Raw genomic sequence first — 14,267 nt, 5'->3', positions numbered from 1 at the left:
CTCTTCATTAAGGAAATCAAAAGCCTTCGACTTGTCATTGGGCAACTGAGATATTGCGCCACTTCTCTTCTTAACCACTCCAGGAGTGATGTGCGAGGTTGGTGCATTGTATTTAACGTTGACTGGTGGGACTGGTTTCTTGGTTGTATTAATAGATGGACTGAACAAACGGCTAAAACTGGAGGATGAATTAAAGAAAAAGAATCAATTCAAGGGAGGAACAGACACAAATATTTTGTAATTTCAGTACATGCTGATAAGACCACTCCCAAAAAGCACATCCCACACTGTGCTCAAGGACCTCTGAATCCAGGCTGCCTTGGTTGGATGCATTTTTTCATTCACATGCAGATAAAACCAACATTCTGTGGATTCATTTGGCCTAATTTTATATTTTCAAATTGCATATACACAAGGCACTTCCTTCCTCCCTCCCAGCCCTGAAGTATTGTTTTGTACTGCATTACAGCCAAGTCTGCATTTCACAATCAGGTATTTAAGGGGCAAGATGCGTTCACTTGCGAATGCAGAATTTCAACTTCAGGACCGACAATCAAAAGTCCAAAATATTCTTCCACCCCTCTGACAACAGTGCCTCCTTGCTGGGGTACGCTCCCACCGGCAACCCCGGGGTACCCTCCCACCGGCAACCCCGGGGTACCCTCCCACCGGTATTGGGTGCATCTGGTACCTCACCCAATTGTCCATGCTCCATGTGCAAATGACTGCCAGCAGCCTATTTGACTGCTGGGGAGGGAGGAATGGTGTCACAGCCAGGCCCAACCCTGTCTTACACTCAAAACACATTGCCCAGCAGGAGAGCGCTGGAGACTCCATCAGGAGATCATCGGTTGGATCTTCCCCTCCCTAATCCAGGGACACTGAGGCCAATTGTAGGATCCGACTACCAACCCTGCCGAGATCGACGAACACAACATGGACCACGAACAGAATCTAGGATCTTCCTGGTCTGGTGGGTGTAACTACTCACTGCCTAAAGCAGCTAAACCACTGTGGGAGCTCTGTGAAGTAACTCAAAAATAACAAACGGAAACTGTGGAACTACTGCCATTATTTTGAATGTGAGTGGGTCTAACAGGAACAGGAGTAGTCTGTTCCACCATTCCATGAGATCATGGCTGATCTATACCGCTACTCCATTTACCTGCCATTGTTCCATATCCCTTGATAGCCATGCCCAACAAAAATCTATCGATCTCAGTCTTAAAAATTTTAACTGACCCCCAGTATCCACAGCCTTTTGAGGGAGAGTTTTCCAGATTTTGTGAACATAGGAACAAGAGGCGGCCATTCGGCCCCTCGAGCCCGTTCCGCCATTCAATGAGGTCATGGCCGATCTGTATCTTAACTCCATTTACCCGCCTTGACTCCATATCCCTGACTAACCTTGAAAAAGTGCTTCTGGATGTTACTGCTGAGCGGCCGAGCTCTCATTTTAAGATTACACTCCCATGTTCTGGAATCCCCCACCAGATGAAATAGTTTCTCTGTATATACCCTATCGAATCCCTTTATCAATATAATAAAGATCTCAATTCGATCATCCCTCAACCTTTGAGATCAACATAGTGCTGTATGTAATCCTGTCCACCCTGAGGTACGTCCCAGGCACCATGTCGTGTAGCTGCAAAGACAAAGTGGCTGGGTTCTTCACTGCTTGGCTGGCCAGCCTGAAATTTTCCACCCAGTAAAGCGAAGGCAGGGAAACACTCAGGCTGCCAGGGGAAGAATCAGAAAACCTGGGGCAAAGGTTCACCATCAAGTCTGACCTCATGATTGGCAAAAGAACCAGAGGTGACATGAGGAAAAACCTTTTTACGCAACGAGTGGTTAGGATTTGGAATCCACTGCCCGATAGGGTGGTGGACACAGATTCAATAGGAGCCTTCAAAAAGGAATTGGATAAATACTTGAAGGGGAAAAAATTGCAGGGATATGGGGAAGGAGCAGGGGAGTGGGACTTAGAGGCGGTGCAGACTCGATGGGCCAAATGGCCTCCTTCTGTGCTGTACTATTCCATGATTCTATGTAGAGAAAGTATAGTAGGTTGGGTTAGCAAATACCTACCCTGATCTTTAAAGGGCTCATTTTCAAAGTGGGAAGATTATGTATGTGGAATACACAAAAAATTAAGGAAGGCACTTTGTTTTTTGGACTGGGGTTCACTGGGTCCAGGTTATTTTCTCCCCAAGACCAGGGCTTCGTGGCTGATTCTTTCGAGCTGACCACTAGGTGGTGCACAGGAGCAGCTTAGCTGGCTTGCAAGTCAAGCTCGAACTGAAGCTGCCAGGGATAGCTGGCCTGCAAGTCAGTAAAATATAGGTTCATTCACTTCGTACATCCTCGATAACTCAAATACATTTTACACATACCCACTGCAGTGGCAACTGATGGCATTTTGAATGAATTTGTTTTAAAATTCATTCTCAGTATGTGTGCATCGCTGGCAAGACCGGCATTTATTGCCCATCCCTAGTTGCCCGGAGAAGGTAGTGGTGGGATGCCTTCTTGAACCGCTAGTGGTTGTTGAGCCACTTCAGGGGGCAGTTAAGAGTCAACCACATTGGTGTGGGACTGGAGTCACATCCAGACCAGACTGGGTAAGGCCACCAACTCCCTGTCGCTAGGCCCACTCTCTGGGCTCCCTCTCCTTGTACACTGCCCTCTTTTCACCTCGTTGATCTATCACCCTCACTGTCATCCCCTCCTCTTTCCCCTGCCAGGAGCTCCTTTCTCCCATGGTTTTTAAAAACTCAATGCTCGGGCGTCGCTGGCATTTATTGCCCATCCCTAATTGCCGCGGGAAGGTGGTGGGCCGCCTTGTTGAACCGCTGGTCGCGGTTTGATACAAACTGAGTGTCTCGCTGGGCCACTTCAGAGGGAGGTTAAGAGTCAACCAGGTTGGTGCAGGACTGGAGTCACATATAGGCCCAGACCGGGTAAGGACGGCAGGTTTCCTTCTCTAAAGGACATTAGTGAACCAGCTGGGTTTTTACGACAATCCGACAGCTTCATGGTCACTTTTACTGACACCAGCTTTTTATTTCCGGGTTTTACTGAACTGAATTCAGATTCACAGTGCGCGGTGAGATTCCAACAGATCAGCTCTAATTCAGATTCACACAGTGCGCAGTGGGATTCAACAGATCAGCTCTTTAATTCCGATTCACAGTGCGCGGTGAGATTTCAACAGATCAGCTCTTCAATTCTACCTAAACTTTGGATTTGCTACAGCCACTGCAAAAACACAATTGCAACGGCTGAAGTTGTTAAACTTGAGCAGCTACTTTGAACCTTTCACTGATCTTCCCAATTCCGTAGGTTTATAAAACAACATACAAGATCTATACACAGATGGAAAATCCATTGCAGAATTTTCATGAATTACTGCTGTAAAAAAAACTAAGCCGCTCTGTGGCAACAAATATAAAATGTGGCCCAATGTTCCAGTGATTGACAGCACAGCCTCTGAAAGCCACTCCTACACGCACCTGGTCCTTGCGCACACATTCACATTGGAAAAAAACATGCTTTTGCAAAAAAGAGCCGAGTAAGTTTGGAAAAACAGAATACAACTTGAATTTTAAAAAAGTCTGTACTATTACCGTGAACCAATTAGCACACCCCAAGCAAACCCAGCCACAGCTGTCCCATGGGTCAGAGGTGCTCTGACACAACCCAAACAGATCAGAAATACCCAGTTGCTCAATGCAGATACAGTTAGAGTCAAAGGAGAAACCAAAGCAACAATCAGAACAAAAAAAAAGTACCCACAGTCTGAAGGTGAATACCAACAGGGAACATGGAAAAAAAAAGAAAATAAGTCATTAACAATTAAATGGATAAGTTACATTCAGTATTTCTGACAGAGCGATTGCATCAAAAAATAGCACAGCACAGATGCCAGTTGAAGGGCCAATCACTTGATAGGACAGTGGTGACAAAACATAATCCTTAAGTCACTCAGGAGGAGGTTAGACATCGTAATGCGGGAGGGGAGGGGCTATGGGTTTCTATGGAAGGACCAGTTCAACTGGCCAATGGGCGTCCCTTAACTGCACCAATTTTAGTGATGTATTATAAACCATTTCATCCGAGGGGACAATATCCGGTTGCTATTGAGCTGGGAACAAATAAATCCATTTCCCCCCCCCACACACAGTTGATGATTGGTTATTAGACACCATTCAGGGGGCCAGCTGAGGGCAAATGTTGCAATCATTTACTTGTTAATTTGACCCTAGTGGTTTATTGGAAGGAGAGCAAGACTGGGGACCAAGAGGCAAGTCACAGATCCATGCAGCCCTCGTTCCCGTGACCTTGGTTAACCCTGGATTTAAACAGCAGAGACAAAGTTCCACATGACAGCATTGTCTGCGAGAGTGTTCCACGGGATGGAGAAGCAGGGAGTGAAGCTTCACCTCTGATGCTGATGTTGCACTTTTTGGATTGATGCAGAATGGTGAGGCACAACTGCGCAAAGTCTTGCGTTCCTGTCTAGTGACTCTGGTGTGCTGACCGGATTGTAATCTCAGAGCACGGACAGCCTAGCTACATCTCCTGGTCACCGTGGAGGGTGGACATTGCTCCGAGAAGGTCACTCTCACTCTATCCAGTGGGATATGTACCAGAGAGAATTCTGAAACAAGACAAGGTCTCCCCCTGCACCTGCCAAGTGGCTGCAATGGTGCATTAGGAGACCGATGTAGACCAAATGTGAGCGAACAGCTACCTCTCCAATGCCACGCTTGCCCATGCAAAAATCAAACTCTGACCGCTGTAGCAGGTCCCAGCAAGGTGCAGATTTTAATGTAAAATCGATTTGTAATTACAGCCATTAATGTGATATGTGCAAGAAATATGGAGTCCTTTTTTAAGAGAAGTGCACAGGAACTTTGTGCTGAAGCTTTTTGTTTAAAAAAAAAAATCAGACCTAGTCTGCCTTGCAGGGTGACACAAGAGTTCTGATTTTGTGTGCATGCACATAATCCCCACATTATTAGAAAACGTGGGCATGGGGAGAAATGTCATCAGCGGCATTTGCCCATCCACGCAAACTTGGGATCTCCCTGTGCTCCAACTGAACACAGATTGTGCACATGAGCAAACTTCAGTCGGCAAACATGCACACAACAGGATACAAGTTGGGAGAGTTTGTCCATTTCCCACTCGGCACTATTATAGATTTTAAACTCTCCAGTTTGCATCTCTTCCCTCTCTAGGTCAGGCTGGACAACTCATCTCAAACATCAGCTGGCATCTGTGTGACCAGTACAATTAGACTTCGGAGTGGTTACTTACAACTGCCAGATGGTGGATTTCTTTTTCTCCTGAATGGATGGGTTTTCTCTTGAGGCACTAGACACAGAAGATATGTAAACAGACAGCATTCAAATTCTGGCCGAAGCAAGTTAGGAAGAAACCAAAAAAAAAGTTGGAGGTGCCATTTCAAGTCAGGTAGGAGCTCATACCGGATCATCTCTGTCCATCGCACAGCTTCCTGCAGCTCCATCAACCGCTCTTTATACTGGTTACGCTCCATGAGAACGCGGGCCATCTCCACACGAGTAAAGCGCTTTCTCTGAGCAGTAGGAACATCACTCTGGTTTTTTTATTAAAAGAATTAAAAAAAGTCAAACATGGCAAATTGCTTTTCACACAGACACAAATGTATTTGTACCCACAAGAATGGCACAGAATACTGTACAAACTTGCCCACTGATTGAGGATCCCAGATCCTCTGTGCCAGCTCCCAATTTTGCGATCGCACTGTCCCCTCTGGTGTACATGCAAAGTATAACATTTATCGAACTGATGTGCAAAGAATTCCGTTCAATGGCTCTCTCAAGGGAATGGGAAAAGGCTATTTTGAGACAGGACAACCAGAGCCAGGCCTCAGTTTGGTGAAAGGCATCGATGGAGAACTGGCAGCAAGCTGCCTGCCTGTTGGCTCGAAACTAGTTCACAGAACAGGGAAGGGAAAGTTGAAAATGGAAAAAACACACAAAATCTTGGGAGTGATAGAGAGGCAGCACTCTATACCTCGTCAGAATCCTCCTTAGCTCTGCTCTTCGCTTCTTCAGTCTCCAGGCGAATCCTGAAGGAACACATAGCAATTATAAATAAATGGATCAGAAAGTCACTAGTATACTGACTCCTCCAGCGCCATGTGAAATGTAAGTGCACCAGACAAATAATAAAACAATGCTCAAGGACATTTTGCTGAGGTTGTTAAAATGACTGGGAAAATGTACAGTGTGTGGCCCGGTAATAACCATTTGCACTCTGCGAGTGATTTATCAAGTACTGGCACATTGAAATACACGAGCATCAGCACAACTAAAGTAATGGGGACAGTGGAAACTAAAGTCAGTTCTCACTTCCTCAGCTCTTCCTCCAAGTCTCTATTCTTCTCCTCCAGCTTCAGCTTGGCTTGTCTGACTGACTCCAACTCTCCCTGTAGCACATCCTTTTCACACGTCAGCTCATCAACCTGCGCTATCAAGTCATTCTTCACCACGTTCAGAGCATTTCTAAAGAGAAGAAGCAATACGTAACGATAAAAGGTGACTTCTCAGGTTAAAGTTAAAAAACAAATTGTTGATAGAGCCAGAGCCAGTTATTGATATTAAGGATAAAGAGAAAGAATCACAAGTATTGATCCGAGGTATTACTAGCTGGGAGCGAGGAACCACGAATGGATATGGTCAATGCCCGAGAAGGAAAGAACAAACAGTGGGCCCACCGACCATCGCCCCTTTTCATGACCGTGGATTTCCTCAAGCTCCAATTCTATGCGGTGGATTCAGTTTAATTTCTGACCTGATTCAGATTCCCTTTATGTCACATCACGCTATAAATATTGTAATAAAAGCGCTGTACAGATACACGGGAGTTTTATTAATATAGTCTCGTTCCCAAAGCAGATTAAATTAATCGACATTTACAGCGCTCCCAGGATTCGGTCAGGAAATTACACTTACACCATTTAACACAGCAGCACGAGTCTCTTTATATCATAGACTTTCAAACTGGGGACTGAGGGGATCCCAGGGGGCTCATGAGATTGCTGCACTGCAAGCACAGTATCTCGAGAATACTGTATCTGTTGACCAACATCAATGAATATTATGACTTTGTAAAGCACTGCTTTATATATTTTCTTTCTCCTTTTCATAGAATTGTTATACTTCAAAGCATCACAAACATACACACTCAACCCTTTCGGTGGCTAGCTGGGAGAGCCGAGACATAAACAGCAATAAATTCCAGTCATAGTGAGATTATTGCTGAACTTTGCTTCCGTTTATTAAGTTAGATTTTTAATTCTTACTGAATTACATCTATTTCATTCATAATATACCAAAAGGTCAGGACTTTGGGTTAAATGACAAGTGTTAATACATTACTGTTGCCTGAGCCGCTTCACCACAGAGCACATCGTGCCCGGTTAAAGGCGCGCTGTATTTTTTCTTAATAGGCTGATGGAATTGCATTGCAACCTCGCCAGAGAATGCAATTCTATTCTCAGTGGGTTTTGGTTTACACGTTGCGGTTTACTCGCCCCATTCCAGAGTAAAGGATGGTGGTGTAGCACAACATTGTTTGACAATTTTGCAATGGCTGATAGCTGGCACAAGCATACTCAGATTATGCAAAAAAGACATTCTTCAGTGATTACAGCTATTGCTTTATTGTTTATACCAACCTAAAACAGTGTGTTAGGTCCTTAACATTTAACAATAAAATATTCTGTGACTTGAGTGAGGATTTAAGAGGATTGGGAGCATTAGGGTCACATGAATTATTTCTTGCCGTGCCAGTCAGGTGATCAGAGTTCAGTTTTTAGATGAGCTGCAATGGCCGGACCTCCCCTCTGTTAGGACCAACAGTGCATAAGCAGCACTAGTCAGGTCTAAAGTCATGAAACATTTGTCTCCCAACATTCATATAGCAGCAGAGCAAAGAGATTTTTCGACCCCACTGCTGACATCCCAATGTATTTGGTTCTATTGAATGTCCCCAATAGACCGACATGTCTACTGTAACAGAAAGGGTGTCACCTGCACAGGTACATGATGGCTGGGACATTCCCATGGACATGTACCAACTTACCTGGTCGCACTCATGATTCATCTAAGCTCTGGAATTCCCTGCCTAACCCTCTCCGCCTCGCTACCTCTCTCTCCTCCTTAAAACCTTCCCCTTTCACCAAGCTTTTGGTCCCCTGCCTTAATTTATCCTTATGTGGCTCGTGTCAAATTTTTTTGTCTTAAAATACTCCTGTGCAGCACCGTGGGGCGTTTTACTACGTTAAAGGTGCTTTATATACACAAGTTGTTGTTGTTGCCTGGACCATTTCTGGATGCAATAATAACTGACTAACAATTGGCTGCTAAGTTAAGATAATAACCTGTGGATCTTGGGATCTGTTTGGTTTCCTTTTAAAAATAACAAGCTGTTTCTTTGGAGAAGGTGACCAAGGCTATGGTCTGAAAGCATTACTCATGGTCTTAAGCCCTTGGTTGCTTTTGCCAAAGACTTGATCATTCTTGCTTCCCCCCACCCCACTTGCCCCAGCCCCTTCCTGATCTTGTTATTGAGGTACAGACCCATAGGTGCCAGTTGCCCATTGGTACCTTGCCAAAACACCCATTATTGATGTTTGAATTTTTGATAGTGAGTGCAGAGACCAACTGTAGCACCTCTAATATCAACGTAGAGGCGATGAGCTAACTCAGCACAAGCCAGGGATGGACCTCGAGCTCCTGGCCTGCACAGCTCAGCTACTCAGCATTGAAGAAAGCGGTTGAACTGTCCAAGAGTGCCTGACTTTTAAGTGTGCATCAATCTTTTGCAAATATACAAGTCATGGACACAGCAATGTATCTGTGTTCTTGGAAAATTACCCACCATAGCTTAGGAATTGAAAAATTGCCAAATACTTCAAAAAGATCAATTCTCTTGAAGTCAGACACACCTGCATTGAGCGGACAGCCCTTTTGAAAGCGGAGCAATTGCTGCCCTGCAGACAGCTGCATTAGACAAGTTCACCTGAAGCAGCAAGCAGTAACATTCAACCTAGACTTACTTGGTCTCCAGCAGCTGTGTGTTTTCCTGAATAAGATTCTCAACTTCACGACCCATACCTGGCAAGAAATTAAATGTAGAAAGTTATAAACTCCAGGCTGCAAAGCCAGCGTCAGCCCAGCCTATTTCCCATCTGAAATGACTGCCTCAGGAGAGCACCATCTCAATATTGAATGCTGCCACTAATAACTCTCTTCACAAAAAGCCTGACTATTTACACACACTAAAAGCTGGCTGTTCAAGAAAAAAAAATTAGAATTCAAAAAGCAATACCACCAATACAATGACTAAGACTGAACCATACCACAGTTGAAAGGACCAGAGCTACCGTTGCAGATGGTTTGTCCATATTAGGACGAGCGGACAATGGGAGATCAGCAAATGTAATGGAAGCTACAGCAGGTGGCACATGAAACAAGGACAGGACAAGGAAGCAACAGATGGAAGGAGCAGAATTAGTCAAATGTCGTCTATCCTGAGTTGATGAGATGCGATCAATTCACAAGTCTGTGCTGGCCCCATCACCTCACGGTGTGGCTGGAAATGACCAGCTCTGGGTCAGGAGGAGGGTTCAAGTTAGGCTCAAATCACCTAAATTGTACACCCATTAGCCAATAGGGAGAGGTTTTACTCTCCATTTCCTGAATGGCTCCCTTTTATTTTTAAAATTCTCCTGCGCAAACTGCATCCCTTCCTTCCATGAGGAGGCGGTTTCACAACAGAAGAGATTCCCAATACGTAGCATTTTAATTTAAGATCAGTATGATGGTTTCCCTGGTACTTAAAACTGTATTTTACTCTATAAACTGACCCGGTTTCCTAGGCTGGGCATGGTCACAAGCACAAGTCTGCCTAATTGAAGCAGAAAACTGGGCACTTAGCACCTTCCTTCATCACCTTTGTTAGATTCACTGGACTGGTTCCTGGGATGGGGGGATTGTCCTGTGAGGAGAGATTGAGTAGACGAGGCCGATATTCCCCAGAGTTTAGAAGAATGAGGGATGCTCTCTTTGAAATGTGTAAAATTCTTACAGGGCTTGACAGGGTAGATGCAGGGAGGATGTTTCCCCCTGGCTGAGGAGTTGAGAACCAGGGGTCACAGTCTCAGAATAAGGGGTCGGCCATTTAGGACTGAGATGAGGAGGAATTTCTTTACTCAGATGGTGGTGAATCTTTGATCATCCACAACCCTCTGGGTCGAGAATGCCAGTCGTTGAGTGTATTCAAGACCGAGATTGATAGATTTTGGGATATTAAGGCAACCAAGGGATGTGGGGAAGGTGGAGTTGAGGTTGATAAGCCAGGATCTTATTGAATGGCAGAGCAGGCTCGAAGGGCTGAGCGGCCGACTCCTGCTCTCATTTCTTATGTTCTTAAGTTCAGCTCTCACCTTGGTCACTATCAAGATCAGAAGTCAGTGGCAGACACAAGCACACACTTTCCCACTGCTAAGAAATAGATTACATTTTACAAGGGTTATAAAGTGCAGCACCATCACCACCTTTTACTCACATGAGACCAGAGGACCGATGAACTCAGGTAAGTGCAACTTGACTTGTGACTAAGTTTGAGCTGTGTTTAGTTTCTTCGTGTCACCCATAGTACAAGGTCTTTTGTCTTTATACAAAGAATATGATCTTCGAACAGCATGCCCACCACCCTCGGTTGCATATCCATTAGCCAGTATCAAATGCCAGCAACAGTGACCAGGAAAGTCTCTATCCTGACTGTACTAGAAGCTGAATAGCAGCTGGGTGGGCTGCAATTTACCTGAATTCCAGGATAAATTCCTGAATTGCAAGTGTGATTAATCTGCAAGTCTGTGCTAAGTCCAGAACTTACCCCCAGCTCAAAGTTTGTCCCCATCTCCTCCTTTGACAATACTCCTACCCCAAGCACAAGCAAGAAGAATCTAGTATCTGGGCTCCTCGTAAGCACTCCAGGGACTGGAGCACATAAATCTAGACTGACACTCCCAGTGCAGTACTGCGGGAGCGCTGCACTGTCGGAGGTGCAGTCTTTCAGATGAGATGTTAAACTGAGGCCACCGGATATCTCAAAGTGCTTTACAACCAATGAAGTACTTTTTGGAGTGGAGTCACTGTTGTAACGTGGGAAACACGGCAGCCAATCTGCACACAGCAAGCTCCCACAAACTGCAATGTGATAATGACCAGATAATGTGTTGTTATGTTGATTGAGGGATAAATATTGGCCAGGACACCGGGGATAACTCCCCTGCTCTTCTTCGAAATAGTGCCATGGGATCATTTACATCCAGCTGAGAGAGCAGATTGGCTGCCGCGTTTCCCACATTACAACAGTGACTACACTCCAAAAAGTACTTCATTGGTTGTAAAGCACTTTGAGATATCCGGTGGTCGTGAAAGGCGCTATATAAATGCAAGTCTTTCTTTTTTCCCACTCTGTATAACTGAGTGGGGCTTGCTAGGCCACTTCAGTGAGCGTTAAAGTTAACAAGCAGTGTGTACTCGTGAGGCGTAGGCCGGACCAGGCAGGTGTCGCAGGTCACCGTCCCTGAAGGACATTAGTGAACCAGTTGGGTTTGCTTCGTCAATCTGGCAGCTTTCATGCCAACAAATGACCAGATTTGTTGAATTTAGTTTCACAAATTGCCATGGTGCGATTTGAACTCATGATCTCTGGATTGCTAGTCCACGATATTACTGTACCCAGACACGCACACATAGAGCCACCTAAAGCAGGTCTCACCTCACACTAGGTTATATTACCGTACCCAGACACGCACACATAGAGCCACCTAAAGCAGGTCTCACCTCACACTAGGTTATATTACTGTACCCAGACACGCACACATAGAGCCACCTAAAGCAGGTCTCACCTCACACTAGGTGGTTATATTACTGTACCCAGACATGCACACAAGAGCCACCTAAAGCAGGTCTCACCTCACACTAGGTTATATTACCGTACCCAGACATGCACACAAGAGCCACCTAAAGCAGGTCTCACCTCACACTAGGTGGTTATATTACTGTACCCAGACATGCACACAAGAGCCACCTAAAGCAGGTCTCACCTCACACTAGGTTATATTACTGTACCCAGACATGCACACAAGAGCCACCTAAAGCAGGTCTCACCTCACACTAGAAGGTTATATTACTGTACCCAGACATGCACACAAGAGCCACCTAAAGCAGGTCTCACCTCACACTAGGTTATATTACTGTACCCAGACACGCACACAACAGCCACCTAAAGCAGGTCTCACCTCACACTAGGTGGTTATATTACCGTACCCAGACATGCACACAAGAGCCACCTAAAGCAGGTCTCACCTCACACTAGGTTATATTACCGTACCCAGACACGCACACAAGAGCCACCTAAAGCAGGTCTCACCTCACACTAGGTGGTTATATTACCGTACCCAGACATGCACACAAGAGCCACCTAAAGCAGGTCTCACCTCGCACTAGGTGGTTATATTACTGTACCCAGACACGCACACAAGAGCCACCTAAAGCAGGTCTCACCTCACACTAGGTTATATTACCGTACCCAGACGCGCACACAACAGCCACCTAAAGCAGGTCTCACCTCACACTAGGTGGTTATATTACTGTACCCAGACACGCACACAAGAGCCACCTAAAGCAGGTCTCACCTCACACTAGGTTATATTACCGTACCCAGACACGCACACAACAGCCACCTAAAGCAGGTCTCACCTCACACTGGAAGGTTATATTACCGTACCCAGACATGCACACAAAAGCCACCTAAAGCAGGTCTCACCTCACACTAGGTTATATTACCGTACCCAGACATGCACACAAGAGCCACCTAAAGCAGGTCTCACCTCACACTAGAAGGTTATAACTTTGTTGGGAGAAAGGCAGAATCCGAGCACCACGTAAGCAGAAGGGGTTTTGTGGAAAGAGGGAAGCCGAGTCGGAGGGGGAAAGACATGAAACAGGAGGAATGGTGCTTTACTGAATGGCATGGCGGGGGAAGAGGGGGTAACTGCAACCATTCTACCAATCCACAACTGATAATTGAAGAAATGATCACAATAGTGATGCCATCATCCCCCGCCACCCCGCTACACAAACACGAAGGAAATTTTACAGAGTTAGTGTTAACATGGTCACAAACTGGGTCTATTTGTGTCTAATTCCATGGTTCCACCTACTCAGGACTGAAGCATAAGCTGGGCTCAAAGTTTCAATGTGAACCCATGTTTGGCTGCTTTAGAGAAAAGATCTCGTTGTAAAAAGAAAAGCGTATTGCAATACGACAGGAAGGAGGAGGATGAAGAAAGCTCCCTCTGCTCACACTCATGTTGCCTCGACTCCCTTGTACAATTAATTCTCACCTGGGTACCAACAGCTATTTTAACGAAAGAAAGGCCTCGAGAGCGGATGGAGTCTTACCAAAGATATTATGATCTGAGGGCCCATGCATTCCGAGTGAAGCAGAAAGAAAGGAAGAATTTACGTAAGATGCAGCATGAAAGCAAAGCACACCACAAGCAAGTTCTGAAGCACCACGGACAACACAGCCTGAATGTTGCAAAGCTTGGCCAGGAATCACGTGACTGTAACAAACACACTCAGTGCATCCAATCCAGTTTCACGCAACAACCAGAACAGACGGTAAAAGAATGTGCACAACGGTCATTCATCTATGAAAGGCATATTTGGCAAGATATTTAAAAAAAGATTTAAACCACAGAACATTCATTCATCTCCATGTCTGAAGGACATAACTCAAACTATTACAGATGAAAGCAAGAAATGCCTTTACAACCATAAACATCAGGTGTCACAGTAATCGATTTATGGGTCAGGTAAAGAGAAAAACCGCAACAAAGTCAAACAGAAAACAGCGGCAATACACAGCAGGTTGAGTACCGTTCGTATAAACAGAGTCCCACCAGACACGTTGGCCTCTCCCTTTCAGCTGCTGTTTATTCTCCAGAACTGTGGTTCTATTTCACCTTGTCAATGTGTTTTATTAAATACATCTGCATCAGTTATTGTGCACTATTCAAGTAAGCAGACTCGGGCACAAATGGAAGACTCCAGTCACAGAAGCATTCCGCTGCTGTACGACCTATCCCTCGAAAACTAGATACAAAGTTAGTGTTTAACGTTTTCAGACAAATT

The 14,267-nt window shown here is 45.2% G+C and overlaps 1 protein-coding gene across 6 annotated transcripts in view; it reads right to left on the bottom strand.

The window, feature by feature from the left end:
* Positions 1-14,267, bottom strand: part of LOC147102990 (C-Jun-amino-terminal kinase-interacting protein 4-like) — a 243,550-nt gene that overhangs the window by 52,005 nt on the left and 177,278 nt on the right. For all 6 annotated transcript variants that reach the window (XM_085964001.1, XM_085964002.1, XM_085964003.1 and 3 more), the window contains 6 exons: positions 9,113-9,170; positions 6,402-6,554; positions 6,064-6,118; positions 5,493-5,623; positions 5,323-5,379; positions 2-178 (listed from right to left, as the gene is read on the bottom strand). In XM_085964001.1, coding sequence (XP_085820127.1) covers positions 2-178; positions 5,323-5,379; positions 5,493-5,623; positions 6,064-6,118; positions 6,402-6,554; positions 9,113-9,170 — 631 coding nt within the window. The remainder of the gene's footprint in view (position 1; positions 179-5,322; positions 5,380-5,492; positions 5,624-6,063; positions 6,119-6,401; positions 6,555-9,112; positions 9,171-14,267) is intronic.

The sequence above is a fragment of the Somniosus microcephalus genome, chromosome 21 (assembly GCF_052327205.1).
Source record: "Somniosus microcephalus isolate GS21.2 chromosome 21, FLI_Smic_1.0, whole genome shotgun sequence".
Taxonomy (NCBI): domain Eukaryota; kingdom Metazoa; phylum Chordata; class Chondrichthyes; order Squaliformes; family Somniosidae; genus Somniosus; species Somniosus microcephalus.
Note: the sequence above shows the minus strand (reverse complement) of the source record. Positions and strands in the feature narration are given on the sequence as shown.